The sequence below is a fragment of the Acromyrmex echinatior genome, chromosome 18 (assembly GCF_024713525.1).
Source record: "Acromyrmex echinatior isolate Ae372 chromosome 18, ASM2471352v2, whole genome shotgun sequence".
NCBI lineage: Eukaryota > Metazoa > Arthropoda > Insecta > Hymenoptera > Formicidae > Acromyrmex > Acromyrmex echinatior.
The window spans coordinates 1,863,187-1,878,929 of NC_141869.1; the positions used below are offsets into that span (position 1 = coordinate 1,863,187).

Consider the following 15,743-nt stretch of genomic DNA (forward strand, 5'->3'; position numbering starts at 1 on the left):
CGCACAGTCGGTGGTCTACGCGACGTGGACGGTTCTCGCGATTTAATCCGCGCTCGTAACCCTTCTCCTCTCTTTGCACAGGCTCAAGGGGTTAATGATAAAAGTAGCCGGCACGAACATCGCGCCTTCAGTCGGTCTGCAGCCTCTCTGTCGGCTGTTGTTCCCCTGCCGCTCTCTCAAACGTTTTTCTCGCGAGGAAGAGGAAGCGCCTCGAAGCGTGCCTCTCGTTAATATGCCTGTGACGATCTAAGATTTTCTCGCAAATCACGAGTACACGCGTGAATCGAACAGTGTGAATCCTCAGATAATGATGTATAAGCTAATCGTGTCTTGTGCATTTCTCTGCCTGTTCTATCCGCGCTTTCGGCCCTGCGAAGCCGGCACGACTGCCAATCGGTAAAGATACCCCTTGGCATTCTATTTCGCGAAACTAATGTTCCTTCTCTCGATTATTCTTTTTATCGATTACCCGCGGATATCGGACTCTCTTGCAGATTCTCCGTTATCGACTGACCGAGAATAATATTCGCGATGCGCATTAATTTAATAATAGCCACATCGATTTTTCCTCGTGATAAACTTGAGAGTATAAGATGTCGTTAAGGAAAGCTAAGCTATGAAATAGATCTTTTAAAGACAGTTCTACATAACAGATTGCGAGATTCTATTCGAGATATTTAATATCTGGATTCTATAAATATTAATATCTGGTTAAATTAATCTTAAAGTGAAGTGGGCTTCTGATGTTATCTTTGATGTTTTGTAAATACGAATGGAGGAACTTTGAATTGTTCGAGTAATTTTAATCGCAGTACCTAAGGAACGCACATAATTCAACAAAAAATAAAAAAGACTTAATTTTTATTCTTAACATTAATAAATAGTCAAATTTTGTTTGGTGTTTGCACCAAAGATTATCATTTTGACTTTCATGATGTCAAAATCATTTTGATTTTCTCTTTACTTCGGTATAATTACAAAAATCACACTTTTTAGTGATCTATAGGCAGTTATGATTCCCAATTGATCGCAAAAGAAATTATTTGCAAAATTCTTTCGCGAAATCGATATTTATTATGTTTCTCGCTCTTGTGGTTTAACCGGCTTGTTCTTTTAGAGGATATGTATTCACTGCACCGAGGAGATTCTTGGCTGGCGAAACCGAGAGCGGTTGTTTGTCGCTGCACAATCTCGAGCCGCCGGCACACGTTATCCTGGAATTGCTATCTCCAGCGGGTACGAGCGCGGAAGATGAGGTATTAACCAGGACAAGTGGCATCGTTAAAACAGGCAAGTATATTCTTCTTTCTCGAATTCTACAATTAATTGACAATGTCATTCGATTTCCGAATGCTCGACAGTTTTAACTGACTCAAATGATTTCATGGTATTGTTCCCAAAACATACATAAAGACACCCAAAAAAATATTCTGCCATTTAGTGGTTCCGTGTTAATATCAGAGGATTTTCCATTTATATATATATATATATATACCTCAAGAGGATACGCTACAAAGTAAAGGAATTTTTTATATAATCATAAAGTACTGGTATTTAGGATTGCAATCCTCTCAATACTAGAAGAATGTTTTATATGTACTGGCATGCACGCGTATTATGGTAGCACGTAAATGACAAACTTCTTCTAATAAATAAACGTGCTGCTAGTATTTTGTACATCTTCTTATTTCAAAGGGCTATTTGAGTTATTATAGAATTTTTTATAGAGGAATTTATTTTTGATCATAGTATATGTGTCCTCATTTTTATAGATGAATACGTGTTATAAATACACGCACCTGATTAATGTAAGATTAATGTAAGATTTTTTGCTTAGAGGAAATGCTAAGAGGAATTCCCCGCTTATCGGCAGAATATTTTTTTTTTTGGGTGGACAAATGTCAAGTAATATGCGCTAGAATTCTAGCAAATTTTATGGAATTGGCAAGTCTATATAGGGACAGACATCCACTTATGTAAAATACTTAATTTTTCTAGTAAATGAATGATCGTCATATAGTTATATTATAAAATGCTTTTCACATTTTGTAAAATAAATCTATAAATTAAACATCTCAATAAAATTTACTTTAGCGACGAATATTTTTACCTTAGCTCTGACAAAATTTATTTTACTGTATGGTAAAAAATACAAGTCTTGACAGTTGTTTGAGTTTATAGTCTTGAGAATAGATTTATTTTACTGTAACAGTGACTTGAGTAATAATGACTTGAATAGATTTACTATTGTAATGTACTTTTTTACTTTACACCTCCCATATTTTCACTTCTAGGCAAATAAAGTTCATCATAAATTCAGCAAAAATTATCAGAATATTTTTATTAATCTTGTAAAGTAAAAAGATTGTTCAATTTATCTCCTTGTATAGAGAATTGGCAAAATGTGAAGATACAATTTTGAATTTGAAAACCTGAGTTTTTAGAGTTTTTAGAGATAAAGATTGTTTTTCACACTTTTTGGTTTTTTATATCTTACGATCTCTGAACTTATACGTTCTCTTCCTCAGATACAGAGACTCGCGATGGCGAATTTACGCCTGAGGATAATCGAATATCCGAATACGACTCGATGTGTTATTGCGCACGCGACGCGATAACGCATAATCGTCGAAAATACGCGTGGATTCCTGTGTTGAATTCAGGGACGTAGCAATGGGCATAACAAAAGAAAATGCGATATCGAATAATGGCCAAACCAATCTTTAAAAAACGGATAATGAAGAACTGATAATTCAAACTTTCACTCTACCTTTCGTCAAAGATATTCAAGTTTGTCGAGATTACAGATCGATGATACTCGAGATTATCGAAATATTTCTGCCCAAAATTGTGAATACGTGATGAGGTTGCACAGGTTCGAGTGGGGTTCTAAATTTGGCACTATAAATAAATTTACGGTCATGAGAAAGTTTAATGGAGAATTTATTTTCGGGCCTTTGACTACGCTTCTGAATCGCATCCCGGTCTCTCCTCCTTCTTCCCTCGCAGCTCGAATCGGACGCTTTAAACAAATCATAAATTGAAATTGTCGCCGCTTCCTGCGGGGGAGCTAAATGAGCCGAGTCTCTCTCCGAAGGGGAAATAAGCAATCGCTCGGGATCACATGGGAAACCCATCTGCATTGTTATTCACGGGATGCACAACAAGTATAGGACTTGATCAAGGTCCGAGTTTATCGTACGTTTATGATTGATTCCGCAGACGCGCGGAATGATTTGTCGATGAATCGCTAAAAAATATATATGATTAGTAAACTTGAAGTAAATTACAGAACGAAGATTCTTTGTTGTAAAGTAATCTAAAGTGTATTCTAAAGTCATCTAAAATATTTTGATAATAAATATCTTTTCTTTGCCTTTCAAGATATCTTAGACTTGCTGTACTTGCGTTAGCGAAATAGTTCAATTTTGCGGTGTTATTTATATAACTGTTCATATTTTTATATTTAAGCGTCCGTATTAGATAATAAAAATAAACTATTTTTTATTTTATTAAAAATATTCTCCCTAAACTTGATTATTTTAATTCGAATTACAATTCAAATTGCGTCGACGTATAATTCAATCGCGATTGTCGACAACATGATTAATTAAGCAAATCAACTTACGCAATTTATACATGCTATTATCCTTATACTATTAACTATTGCGACTGTCATTAAATATTTTATTCTTCTTTTTTTCATTGCTCAAGTAGTTGAAAAATAGAAGGAAGTAAATTCAGCCATTGGTTTTGTTAACGTTTACTATAGGAATAGAAACATGTCTGGAACTGGCAGTACCTTTCACGAAATACTTCAACGGACGACTACGATTGAAGATAAAATTCGACAAATATCCCGACTATGTCGTGGAAACGGAAAAAGAAGTTTATATCGAGCACGATTCCCTAATCACGTTCGTCGAGACAGATAAGCCTGTCTATAAACCTGGGCAAGATGTGAACATTAGAATCCTTATACTCAAGCACGACTTGAAGCCTTGGAAGAAAACGGTTCGTTACTCGTTACTAACATAAGTATTAGTCCAATCGTAACTACGTAAAGTAATAACATACGAGGATCATACAGAAAATAATGGCCAATATTTTTTTATAAGTTAGGATTTTTTATTATTGAAAAATCAGATATATCATCTTAATCTTTACCGACTTTTGTTTTTTTAAATAATTCAATTTTTTGGAAATGTTTTTTTTTTCTAGAAGCTTCAATATTTATTTATAGTATAAAACTTTATAAGTAAATAGTTGATGGAACGAAGTTTTACACTACAAAGAAATATTTAAACTTTCAAAATGAAAAAAATGTATACAAAAAAGTCGGGATTATGAAGAAAAATAAACAAAAGATTAAGATAATATAATTATATATTAAGATGATATACTCGATATTTCAATAACCAAAAATTAATTTAAAAATTGTTGCATTACTTTCGATATGACCCTCGTAATATATATGTTCTCTAAGAAGGGACAATTTATTCATACAGAGTTCTAATAATAGAATCGGCTGGAAAGAAGAGAAGAGGTCTCATTTAATAATATGGAGCTTGTCTTTCTAGATACCTAAAGTATGGATTGAGAATCCATCCGAGGTGCGAGTGGCGCAGTGGGCCAATGTCAGTACTGAAAATGGAATGGCGCAATTAAAATTCGGTCTATCTCCGGAACCAAGCCCGGTAATGTGATCCTAAACGAGAACACATAACGAGAGTACGATAACGATAATGCTAAGGATGCTGTTTATGCTACAGGGTACCTGGAAGATTAAAGTGGAGAAGAGAAGATCGCAACCGCAATTAATCCATACAACCGTATTCGAAGTGAAGAAATACGTTCTTCCGAGATTTCAAGTGACCATAACTTCACCGGGATACATTCTCGCGGATGCGGAGAATGTTACGTGGAACATATGCGCAAAGTAAATGATCATTTTGTCAATCAGCAAATTGAAGCATTTGCTGAAGCGTATCTGCATGACACTGTTTTATTATAGATACAGTTATGGCAAGCCGGTCAAAGGAAAATTGCTTTTAAAATCGACGCCTCAAATACCGACATGGAGAAGGAAACCCAATCTCCCAGAAATACATTACGAAACGGAGGTCAGTAACTTTCGACATTAATGTTTATTTTATCTTTTTAGAAAATCTGTTACTTAAACGATTCCAATCGTGTCTTTATAAAAATCAAACTTCAATATTTTACAATTATAAGTAGAAATTAAATCGATGAAATAAATCAAATAAAAAAAATAATCTTAGTTTCGGTCGAAATGTGAAATTATAATATTCATATCCAAATTTGCATATATAAATATTACCTATTTGATACTAAAATTCATTTTGAAAACAGAATCATTTATCTTATTTAATTCAATATTTTATAGACATAGTGCGATATGAGAGATTCGATGTCCCGCGAGATTTAAAATTAGCTGATTGTTACAGCTGGATTCGCCGGATGGTTGCACCGAATTTGTATTATCGGGCGCGGTACTCGGACTCGCTCAATGGAAAGTGGCACCAAATAACATCGTCCTCATAGCTAACTTTACTGAGACTGGTACTGGCATAGTAGAAACAAGCATTAGCCGAACTGTGGTCGTGCATCAGGCCTTAAAACTGGAGTTTCTGCCGTACACACCAAAATACTTTAAACTGGGCTTGCCATATCATGGAAAGGTAGTTATTACAAATAATCGTTTCAATTTCTTGCGTACTTATCAGACGACTTATAAGTTTATCAGGATTCAAAATTACTTAAATATTCGCTATATACAAAGAATTAAAAAAAATAAAACAAAGCCAAATATTAAACATTAGATGACGGATATTACAAATATTATTCACTTTAAAAACACCCGTTAATTTTATAATTATTCATGACTGAAGAGGACTAATAATAAGTGAAGTTTGAGACGTTTCGTGTGTTTTTATGTCTTTTGTATAGTGAATGAAATTTGTATTATCAGTCATCTAATTGGCTCATTTGAAATTTAAATTTATTTTATTCTTTTTATTTCTCAGGATTTCTACTTTTCTCTGGAGCTAAATAAAAGTATGCTTTTTGCGGAATTCGAAATAAATCTCTTTTACAGTTACGCGTCTCGCGGCATGACAATACCCCGGCACCGCACGAGAAGATCCAACTCTGCGTACGAGTACGCGGTAAGGACGAGTGGCTTCGCGTGGTAGTTGAATGCCGCAACTTCACATCTTCGTCTGATGGTTTTGTTGACTTTGTCGTACCACCACCGCACAGAAATATCGTCCTGCTGAGTTTCGTCGCGACTGGTATCGACTATCCTACGAAATACTATTCGCCGGACACGCGTTGGCGAGTACGTTGAACAGTCATTACATATTTAAGAAAAGAGATTTAAACAAAATACTTTATCTTTAATTACTTTTAATAATTTATTTGATTAATTTAAAGACGATTTATTCTAAAAGAAAAGATGGAGACACAATTTTTGAATATATTTTAAAACACTTTGTATAAGCATCAAGTCGCATTTGCGAATCTATCGTCAAGGCTGAATAAGTTAACTAAGTTAAGTTGAAGCTAATGACTTTAAAAATTTAACTTACTTAAAGTAATTCAATTAATAATGCAATTAATTGAATTAGAAATTAAGTTAATTAACAAAAAGTAATTAAAAAGTTAAAAGTTAAATTTGATTCGAAGAAACAACCAAAAAAAAAGAAAAAGAAAAAAATGTTATCGTTTTACATAATTTTTTCCTTTCTAATATAATATATATTAAAGAATCACTGATTTTTTTGTTGTTTACAACTAACGATTACATGATATAAAAGACATAAAGTTACGAAATTATATACTCATTACCCCTTCGTAATTGTATCTAAGGATTAACTTCAAACAAATCAAATTAAAAATTAATAGTTATCGATAAAATATAACTAAATTAAGTTAAAAAATTAAGACTCTAAAATGTAACACTAAGTTAAGTTAAAATTAATTAAACTTTACTATTAACTTTTTAATGTAGCACTACCCAATCCTGTTTATTATAAATCGCAATTAGGTTTTCATGGATCAACCATCAGCACATATTGAAGTGAATCCTTGGTATTCACCGTCAGACAGCTATTTAGCAGTAGCCCGAGGTTATCAACCGATTGTTTGTGGCGAAAAATACTCATTCAATGTCATGTATACGGTGCCGGCAAAAAGTAAAACCAACGAGTCCATTTCCTTCCATTACTCGATCAATTCTAAGGGGGACCTGTTAATATACGGTCATGTGAAACACCGACCTACTAGAGATACGGTTTTGAATTACTCGGAATTCCGGAACTTGTTAGGTGCCGTCGAATCACCAGGAAATAAAACAGATCAGGGTACAATTGCTCACAGGTAATATTCCACTTGGCAAAGTACATTTCCATAGATTCTTTTCACTTCACATTTACTTTTAAAAACCTTTGAATGTGTACTTTTGAATTTTTTTATTTATTTAAAAAAATAAAAGTATAGAATCGTAAATTTCAAAATTTCTGACGTTGATTTCTTGTTTCTCAAGATTCCCTCTCAGCGTCAAGATCACTCCGTCTATGGCACCTGTCTCTGAATTGTTGTTATACTACGTTCGTTCGGATGGTGAGATTGTTGCTACCACGTATTCCATCAAAGTGGGACACTGTTTCGAGAATAAAGTAAAGACCGCCTGGCACACCGACGCTCAAACCCCGGGAACAGCTACTCAATACCACGTGGAAGCTGCCCCCTGGTCTCTCTGCGGCATTTCAGCAGTCGACAAGTCAACTCGTTTCTTAGCAGGAGCCAAAGCAAACCTGATTGACGCTGATCAGACTTTTGCGCAGATGAAGAGATTCCATATCGAACCGGAGCCGCGTCCTATTTGGACGTGGACTCATTGTAAAGGTATGTAAGATACGTAGCGATACAGACAATAAAAAAAAATAATGTTAGATTAATTCTTTATTCTTCTCTTGAAGTATTTTTGTTGAATTTTTAAGTTACGAGGATATCCAGTTAATGTAAACCAGTTTGTGTAATTCGACATATAAATTCTTGCAGCTGCAACGCCCGAAGAAACAATTAACACAGAATTCGATCATTTACCAATGCCCGCATTTGAAGAATCACCCTCGTGGGAGCGTAAAAGGAGAAGAAGAACGGTGTACAATGGCGGACTTGTGAATTACGTAGATGCCATACAGGCGTTCGATGTGAGAACTTTCTGGAAATGTAAATAAATTCTAAGATTGTAAGAAAGGTAATTATATGTCCATTGGATCTTGCCCCGTATTTCAGGACTTCGGAGCTGTCGTGATGAGCGATTTGATACTTGAAACACGGCCCTGTCTTCAACTTCGTAGAGGTAGAGGTAGAAGCATGAACGTGAAAGCTCCTAGGATTCCAACCCCTGCAATTCCTTTCTTCTCAGCATCTGCAGACTTGGAAACGGATGCTGGTGCGTTTCCAGAAAAATTGCTTGTTCATAGATAGATAGATTTTATCCAAGCAGAACAACAAGTCACGATAACATAAAATGAATGATGTTAAAAGGAATCATTACTGATTGAAAAGTGACTTTTAGTAATTTTGAAGCCATTTTGATGTCATAATGACTTGTGTTCGGTTATCTTTTTTTAAACTATATTTATTATATTATATATTTATTAGACACATTATTTCGATAGGAATGTTTAAAGCGAAGACATTGCCTATGGCGTATCCATTATTAAACGTGGGTCCCGAGCAAGGATACGTGGATCAAGCATCCGACCAACCTCCTCTCAGATCTTACTTCCCTGAAACGTGGCTGTGGGAATTAGTGCCAACAGGGTACATATTTAACAGAATATATTTATCATTAATCAAAAACAATTCCGTTGTAATTGTCTCCGGTTAAGTTTTAAATTTTATTTCATTTTCTCGTTTTGAAATATACATAGGATACATTAGCAAGTTATTCTTACACTTTTTAACAATTAAATAAGAAAGCATTTTCAGTTTCCGTTTGTTTGATTCATATTGTTTCATATATGCTTTTTTCCTTTATTTTTTATAGAAAAGAAGGCAAAGTGACGATAGAACGTACTCTGCCTCATACCATTACTGATTGGATCGGATACACTGCATGTGTTTCACCTACACACGGTCTCGGAATAGCACCACCAACCACCATCACGGGATTCCAACCGTTTTTCCTCGATTATAGCTTACCATACAGTGTGAAACGCGGAGAAATGTTGCGCATGAAAGTTTCCTTGTTTAATTACATGCAACACAGTTTACCGGTAAGTTTTTGACATTCATTTCATTCTTGTGTTCTACTATCATTCGACATTCCTAATGAAATTTTAATAAAATTCAGAGATTATTACAAAAATAATAAAATACACACAAATCGATTATTAACGTAGATACATATAGAATTAAAATATACCTTTACATATATTATACGATCTTTCATATTGAATAATTGAGAGATATTCATTGCACATTAAATCGCATTTACAATAACCGACCGATATGTTATAATTGATTGAGCGATGGTTTTCGCAGGTCAAGATTAAGTTGGAAGATGCAACGGGGCTCGACTTGCATCTGTCGCACGCAGTCGCTTCGTTCTGTGTAAAACCACGAGATAGTGTAGTGCACGAATATATTCTCAGACCTCGAGTTCTCGGCGATGTTAATATCACGGTTTCCGCTTCGATCGATTCGGATTATGCCGAGCCATGCGGCCCGGAAGTGCTTGTATATACACGGTAAATGGATCTCAATATTTGAATATTTCTGTTTGCAATTACTATTTAACAATTCAGTAAATACATTTATTCGTCGAAATTATATATGAAAATCCGGAATTTCTTTTTTTTTTTAAAGAAAGTTGATTTGAGTATAATTTTGGATCATATCACGTATTCGCAAAACAATATAGAGATAATAAAGCAAAAAACAGCGCAAGATTAAAATGTATAAAATAATAGGATATCTATCATTTAATACTCCATATTTCAGTTCAAGTCAAAACATGTTTCATCTCAATATATTTTTATTAAAGTAAATTATTTTATACATAGTCTTAATTTTGTTCGTTTTTGTCTTATTATTTTCTATAAAAATTTTTCATTTTTCATCAAAAGGAGGAAAATATGATCTTGTTAAACATAGTTTTGATCACTTAAATGTTAGAAATTATAAATTATGAGTTAAACATCGACAGTATTTAGCAATTTATACACCCTTTTTAGAGACGTGATTGTAAAACCAATACTAGTACTACCGGAAGGATTTCCTGTAGAAATGACAAAATCTGCGTTCATCTGTCCGAAGGACTTCAGCGATGATTCCACCATAACTTGGAATCTTGATCTACCTAACGATTTGGTACCCGAGAGCGCGAGAGCGTACGTGTCCCTGATAGGAGATATCCTAGGTCCGGCTCTCGAGAATCTAGATAAGCTCGTTCGTTTGCCGATGGGATGCGGCGAGCAAAATATGATTCTCTTTGTTCCTAATATCCATGTTATTGGCTACTTGGACGCTTCTGGAATTGACAATCCGGAGCTAAGAGCAAAAGCGATCAAAAATATGGAGAAAGGTGCTATTTGATTTTAATTTGATTTTAATTAGAGATTAAGAAAAGATTTTTTTGTTATATTTGAGGTTGTTATATTTGATTGTGCGATACAGGATATCAGCGCGAATTAATATATAGACATCCGGACGGTTCGTATTCCGCGTTCGGTCCGGAAAGTTCAGAGGATGGTAGCTCGATTTGGCTCACCGCATTCGTGATCAAATCCTTTGCTCAAGCGAAGAATATAATTCATATCGATGAACGAGATCTCAAAATTTCTGTAAAATGGATGGTGAAGAAACAATTGGAAAATGGATGCTTCCCTGTGATTGGCAGAGTATTCCACAAAGATATGAAGGTATTACATACGCAGCATTAAATCTTTCTTCAAAGTGACATTTAAATGTGTTTACAGGGCGGTCTGCAAGATGACGATACTTCTTCCTCGGCATTAACGGCTTACATTCTGATCTCGCTCTTAGAATCGGGTGTGCCATTAACAGCATCACTCATTAATAACGCTCTACATTGCCTGGAGAAAGGAATGGAGAATGACGGCGGTACAACGTACACGGCAGCTTTATCCACTTATGCCTTAACGTTATTAGAACATCCAAAAGCGAACAACAGCATGAAATTGCTTATGAAACGTGCAACGCGGAACAATGTATGAATAACAAAATTTACTCTAATTTTACTCTCAACCCTCAACTAGATCTAAGTTTAGAAGCAGGTCCAAAAAAACTTAGCTCGCAAGCCAAGTTTTGGACAAAGCTAGTTTTAAAGTGACCTATTTGAAGGTGACCTATTATACAGAATGCAAGTGAACTTTCGCCTATAGTGATTGATAGAGAAAGATTCAAAGTTTTTTTATCTATGATTAAAAATTTCATAGTACAGGATTGTATCAATCATTGTACAAAAATTAAAATACAAAAATTTTCAGTTCGGCCCTAAATCTGTTGCTGTAGTCGAGTTTACATTAATGAAAATATATAAGATAAATCTCAATCAGTGTAATCTTCATGATAAATTTTCATTTGCTAGGATCTTCTCTGGTGGGAGGATAAACATAAACCATCGCTAGGACTGAGTATCGAAATGACAGCATATGCTGTGCTGTCTTTGGTGAAGTTAGGCGGCGAGACGAACATGGTCGAGGCGTTGAAGGCAGTCCGTTGGATGTCGAAACAACGCAATGCAGAAGGTGGTTTCACATCTACACAGGACACTGTGCTTGGCCTGGAGGCGCTCACAAAGTACGCCGCTGCGATGTCGAGCAACACAACAGACCTTTCGGTGCTCGTGACCGCTGGTGAGGTGGACCAGGTGTATAGAATGTATAACGATAATCGTATGGTCCTCACGCAGATTCGTCTGCCCGTCATACCAACGATAGTCGAGATCTTTGCCGAGGGTGAAGGCTGCGTCTTAGTACAGGTAGCTTTAAATTTTTTCATAGAATTTTATAATAAAATATTCGATATTCGTTTATTAAACTATAAATTCGTATAAGTATAAAGAATTTGATCGAGAAAAGAATTCCCCCCCCCCTCCCCTTCTCTTCTCTTACTTGACTTATTTATATTGATCTAATTTCTACTCATAATTATTTTCAGAGCAATATAAAGTACAATGTTGCACATGCGACCGGCTCTGAAGCTTTTGATCTCTCAGTTAACGCAGCTCCCGCAACGTGGCTAGATGAATGTTCGAGGCAAAAAATTACAATTTGCACGCGATATAAAATGGCAGATGGGGAAAGTAATATGGCATTACTAGAGATCAATATGGTAAGCGGATACGTCCCGGATCGTACGAGCCTTCATTCTCTATTGGAAGATCCAGCCACAAGTGAGTGTGCAATTAAAAAATATATTAAGAGATACTAATGGATAAAATTTATTCCCTTGTGTGACACAAATATTTGTAGAAGTGAAACGTTTCGAGGATGACCGCGGTATCGTCACCATTTATTTCGACAAATTAATCAACCAAAAGACCTGTATATCGTTTACGGTGACCAGAGAAAATATTGTGGACAGACTTGAACCAGCAAATGTAAAACTTTACGATTACTACCAACAGGAGTTGACGATATCTAGCGTAAGTTTACAAGAATATTCTCAATAAATACCAACTAACAATGATATAATTTCTTAATTTTCTAATCAACGCTATAACTATTATGTACAACGTGCGTTATATATTATATTTATATTGTTGAGTGGGAACATTTAATATTGATGTAATGTTACTGTTAGTGTTTACCGTTGTTCATAATTCATTAAATATCTAAAATATAAATGTAAATATACATATTTTATAATATATTTGCATTATATATTTTTCAGAGCTACAGTTTTGCGGCGACTTGCAGCAGTGCTACTCCGAGTGAAGAAGTCGAGGTTCCCAATCCGGTGCCGATAGAGGTACAGGAAATGGGCAAGGACACCGCGAAGAAGGATACTGTGGAAAAAGAAGAGGATATAATCGAGAAAACAGCTGAAATTCCGAACGATCGAAACGGAACTGTAGAGCAGATAGGTAACGCGACTCAGAACTCTGATCTGGTCAAGCAACTCCGTGACAAAGTAACAAATGAGAAATCGGTAACCGGCATACAGTCTAGAAGCGAGGATATTTCACCGGTAGACAATTCCAATCCTAAAGTAAATAGTGACGATATCAATACCGTTACGAATGTTAGCGCAGCCAACAATAACGGCGTCGAGTCTGGTAATATGGATAGTTAATGAATATTACGTACATAGCTCGAGAGTAATGAGAACGATTTGTATTATGAAAATCTTCTATTGAACTTATACATTTACACGATTAAATTCAAATGTATTAAAGTATGCTTCCAGTGCGCATTTCCAGTAGAAGCATATTTTAAGAAATTATGTTCAATTGCGTATAAATATAAGTTCGAAATGTTTAACTAAATTATTCTCGTTATTTTCGGGATAAATCTCTTTCTTTTTCTTGTATCATATCTTCTTCGTAATTTTCTAAATTTTCCAAATTTCTCAGTACCACAAAGAGAAGCTGGAAGCGGCCAAACGCCAGACGAACCGGACATCAATCTGAATCCCGTGTTCGACAGGCTCGGACCACCTAGCATAGATCTCGAGGACATGGAGGCACCGTTCTTAACTTTTAACAGACAGGGCCAAGATTTTGCGACAGATTTCGACAGAAATCCGCTCTTCGTTGTGGTTGATCACGAACTAGCGACTCCTGAGGGTATCGAAGGACCTGTACCGGTTTCTGTCAAACCCGATATCATACATTTTGACGACAATCCTCTATCAAACATGACTAATGAAACCGATCAGAAAATAGAAACAGATCTGAACAACAACGAAACATTACGTACGTAAATTAGACGTAAAAATTACTCAAAATGGAAACCATTTTGATTTTTTCTCATTCAGAGAAATTGGATCTTGTATATACAAACATAGCCCTCTCATACAGCATAGACTTTCAAGGGATGTCCTAAAGACATCCAGAAGATATTTCTACAACCTAAAAAATGTTTCCAGAACGTCCCTTAGACAAAGTACCACGGAAAAAAAAACAGCTGAAAACTTCACTGATTCAGCAAATCTATAATCATAATATACAGACAGTTAATTTTCTATGTTAAAGTAGCAAAGTTAACAGCTGAATAATATTAGCGATTTGTTAAACCATCAAATCTTCTTAGTTACAGATATTGAATTCGCGCAGTAAGTTATAAGTTTGCTGTCCCACTCAATTAATTTTTTTTTCCATGTGTGCTATGTACTTGTTTCAATTATTCAGTTTATATTTTTTTCAAATTAGAAATGCTCTTAATAAGTAAAATTAATCTTTTCCGTTTATATATAATATATAACCGGTACTCGAATAATTTTTTTTATTTCAGCACCTCTTGGTTTGAACGAGTCCTGCCCTGCATGCGCCGACGAATTACCGTCGAATATTAACGATCTTTATTGCTCCGCCAGTAGCGTCGTAAAGGCGGCAATCAGACGATTACGTAAAGCAAGGCTTCTATTAGATATGCAATCATCGCACGAAGTCACACGCCTGCATTCGATGATCGCATTTGTCTTAAGATCCAATTGTTCTTGCCCGCCTTTAGATAACCGTAAGTATACAACTGAGCATAATTAAGAACAACTATATACTATCGTCATTATATATTCATTATTATCATTTATAATTTGAATTATATTATAGCTGGAAGTCTAGCACTGCTGATGCACTTCGAGGACGGCGAGTTTGCTAAGCGCTCGCATAATCGATACGTCTTAGACGAACAGGTTTCTATATACGGATTACCATCGATTGGTGGTGTTCCACGTGAGATAACGGACGCTCGAGCAACGTGTGCGAATCAAGATAATAGCGCATTTCTTAATCTTCCTACGGCTGACTGATCTTCGGTGTTCCGCTGAGAATATACTAAATACAGAAATAACAAAACACGTCATGTATTGTATAAGCGAAACTCAATCGAGAAGCAAAAACTTAATCGTTTTCAGCCATACATATACAAAAATTAAATTACTTGAACTAGAATAAGATTTCTCTTGATTTGAATCAAGAAATTCATCGTTGCAATTTGATTCATTAATTTTAGCACGTCTCCTGTATTTAATTTGAAAGTAAATTTTACACAGGATATGTAGTCGAATACACTCTAAACTTTCATCGCAAATCACTCTTCTGCATCTCCCACCGTACACATATCTCGACATCATATATTCTATGTTAAGAGTGTGCGATGAGAAAACATAATATCTAATAGAATAAAGTGTCATTTTTACAGCGAAAGTCGCGTTATATCGATTATATTGCGTTATATCGTTTAATTCTCGTAATTGTGAATAGCAAATAATTTACAAGTTAACAATAAACTGTAAATAAAGCGCAGCGATTTATGATATAATAATTGGGTAATTCAATGAATCCATGAAATGTTAATCTTTAGTGTCGTATTTTCCATCACCGATTTTAATGTGCGAGCTATGTTTAAGCTATGTGTTTAAGGTGAGTAATAATACATCAATTTTTTGATTAGCTTGTGAATGAATTAGCTTGTGTAATTTTTCTAAACATTTGAAAATTATATTTTCTTAGATAGACT

The 15,743-nt window shown here is 35.1% G+C and overlaps 1 protein-coding gene across 2 annotated transcripts; it reads left to right on the forward strand.

Annotated features, from left to right (window-relative positions):
- Positions 1-106: 106 nt before the first annotated feature.
- On the forward strand, positions 107-15,548 carry LOC105147723 (alpha-2-macroglobulin-like protein 1). 2 transcript variants are annotated; one of them, XM_011058933.2, is made up of 25 exons: positions 107-396; positions 1,118-1,290; positions 3,773-4,014; positions 4,581-4,697; positions 4,773-4,939; positions 5,015-5,123; positions 5,469-5,702; positions 6,119-6,361; positions 7,070-7,401; positions 7,568-7,929; positions 8,086-8,237; positions 8,323-8,482; positions 8,712-8,856; positions 9,083-9,311; positions 9,580-9,785; positions 10,272-10,621; positions 10,714-10,958; positions 11,016-11,267; positions 11,648-12,040; positions 12,220-12,454; positions 12,534-12,706; positions 12,955-13,339; positions 13,637-13,978; positions 14,517-14,741; positions 14,834-15,548. In XM_011058933.2, the coding sequence occupies exons 1-25, from the start codon at positions 308-310 to the stop codon at positions 15,031-15,033; spliced, it is 5,760 nt and encodes a 1,919-aa protein (XP_011057235.1). In that variant the 5' UTR covers positions 107-307; the 3' UTR covers positions 15,034-15,548. The 2 variants fall into 2 exon arrangements, with proteins under 2 accessions (XP_011057235.1, XP_011057236.1); XM_011058934.2 differs by having other exon boundaries at positions 12,955-13,147.
- The last annotated feature ends 195 nt before the right edge of the window (positions 15,549-15,743 follow it).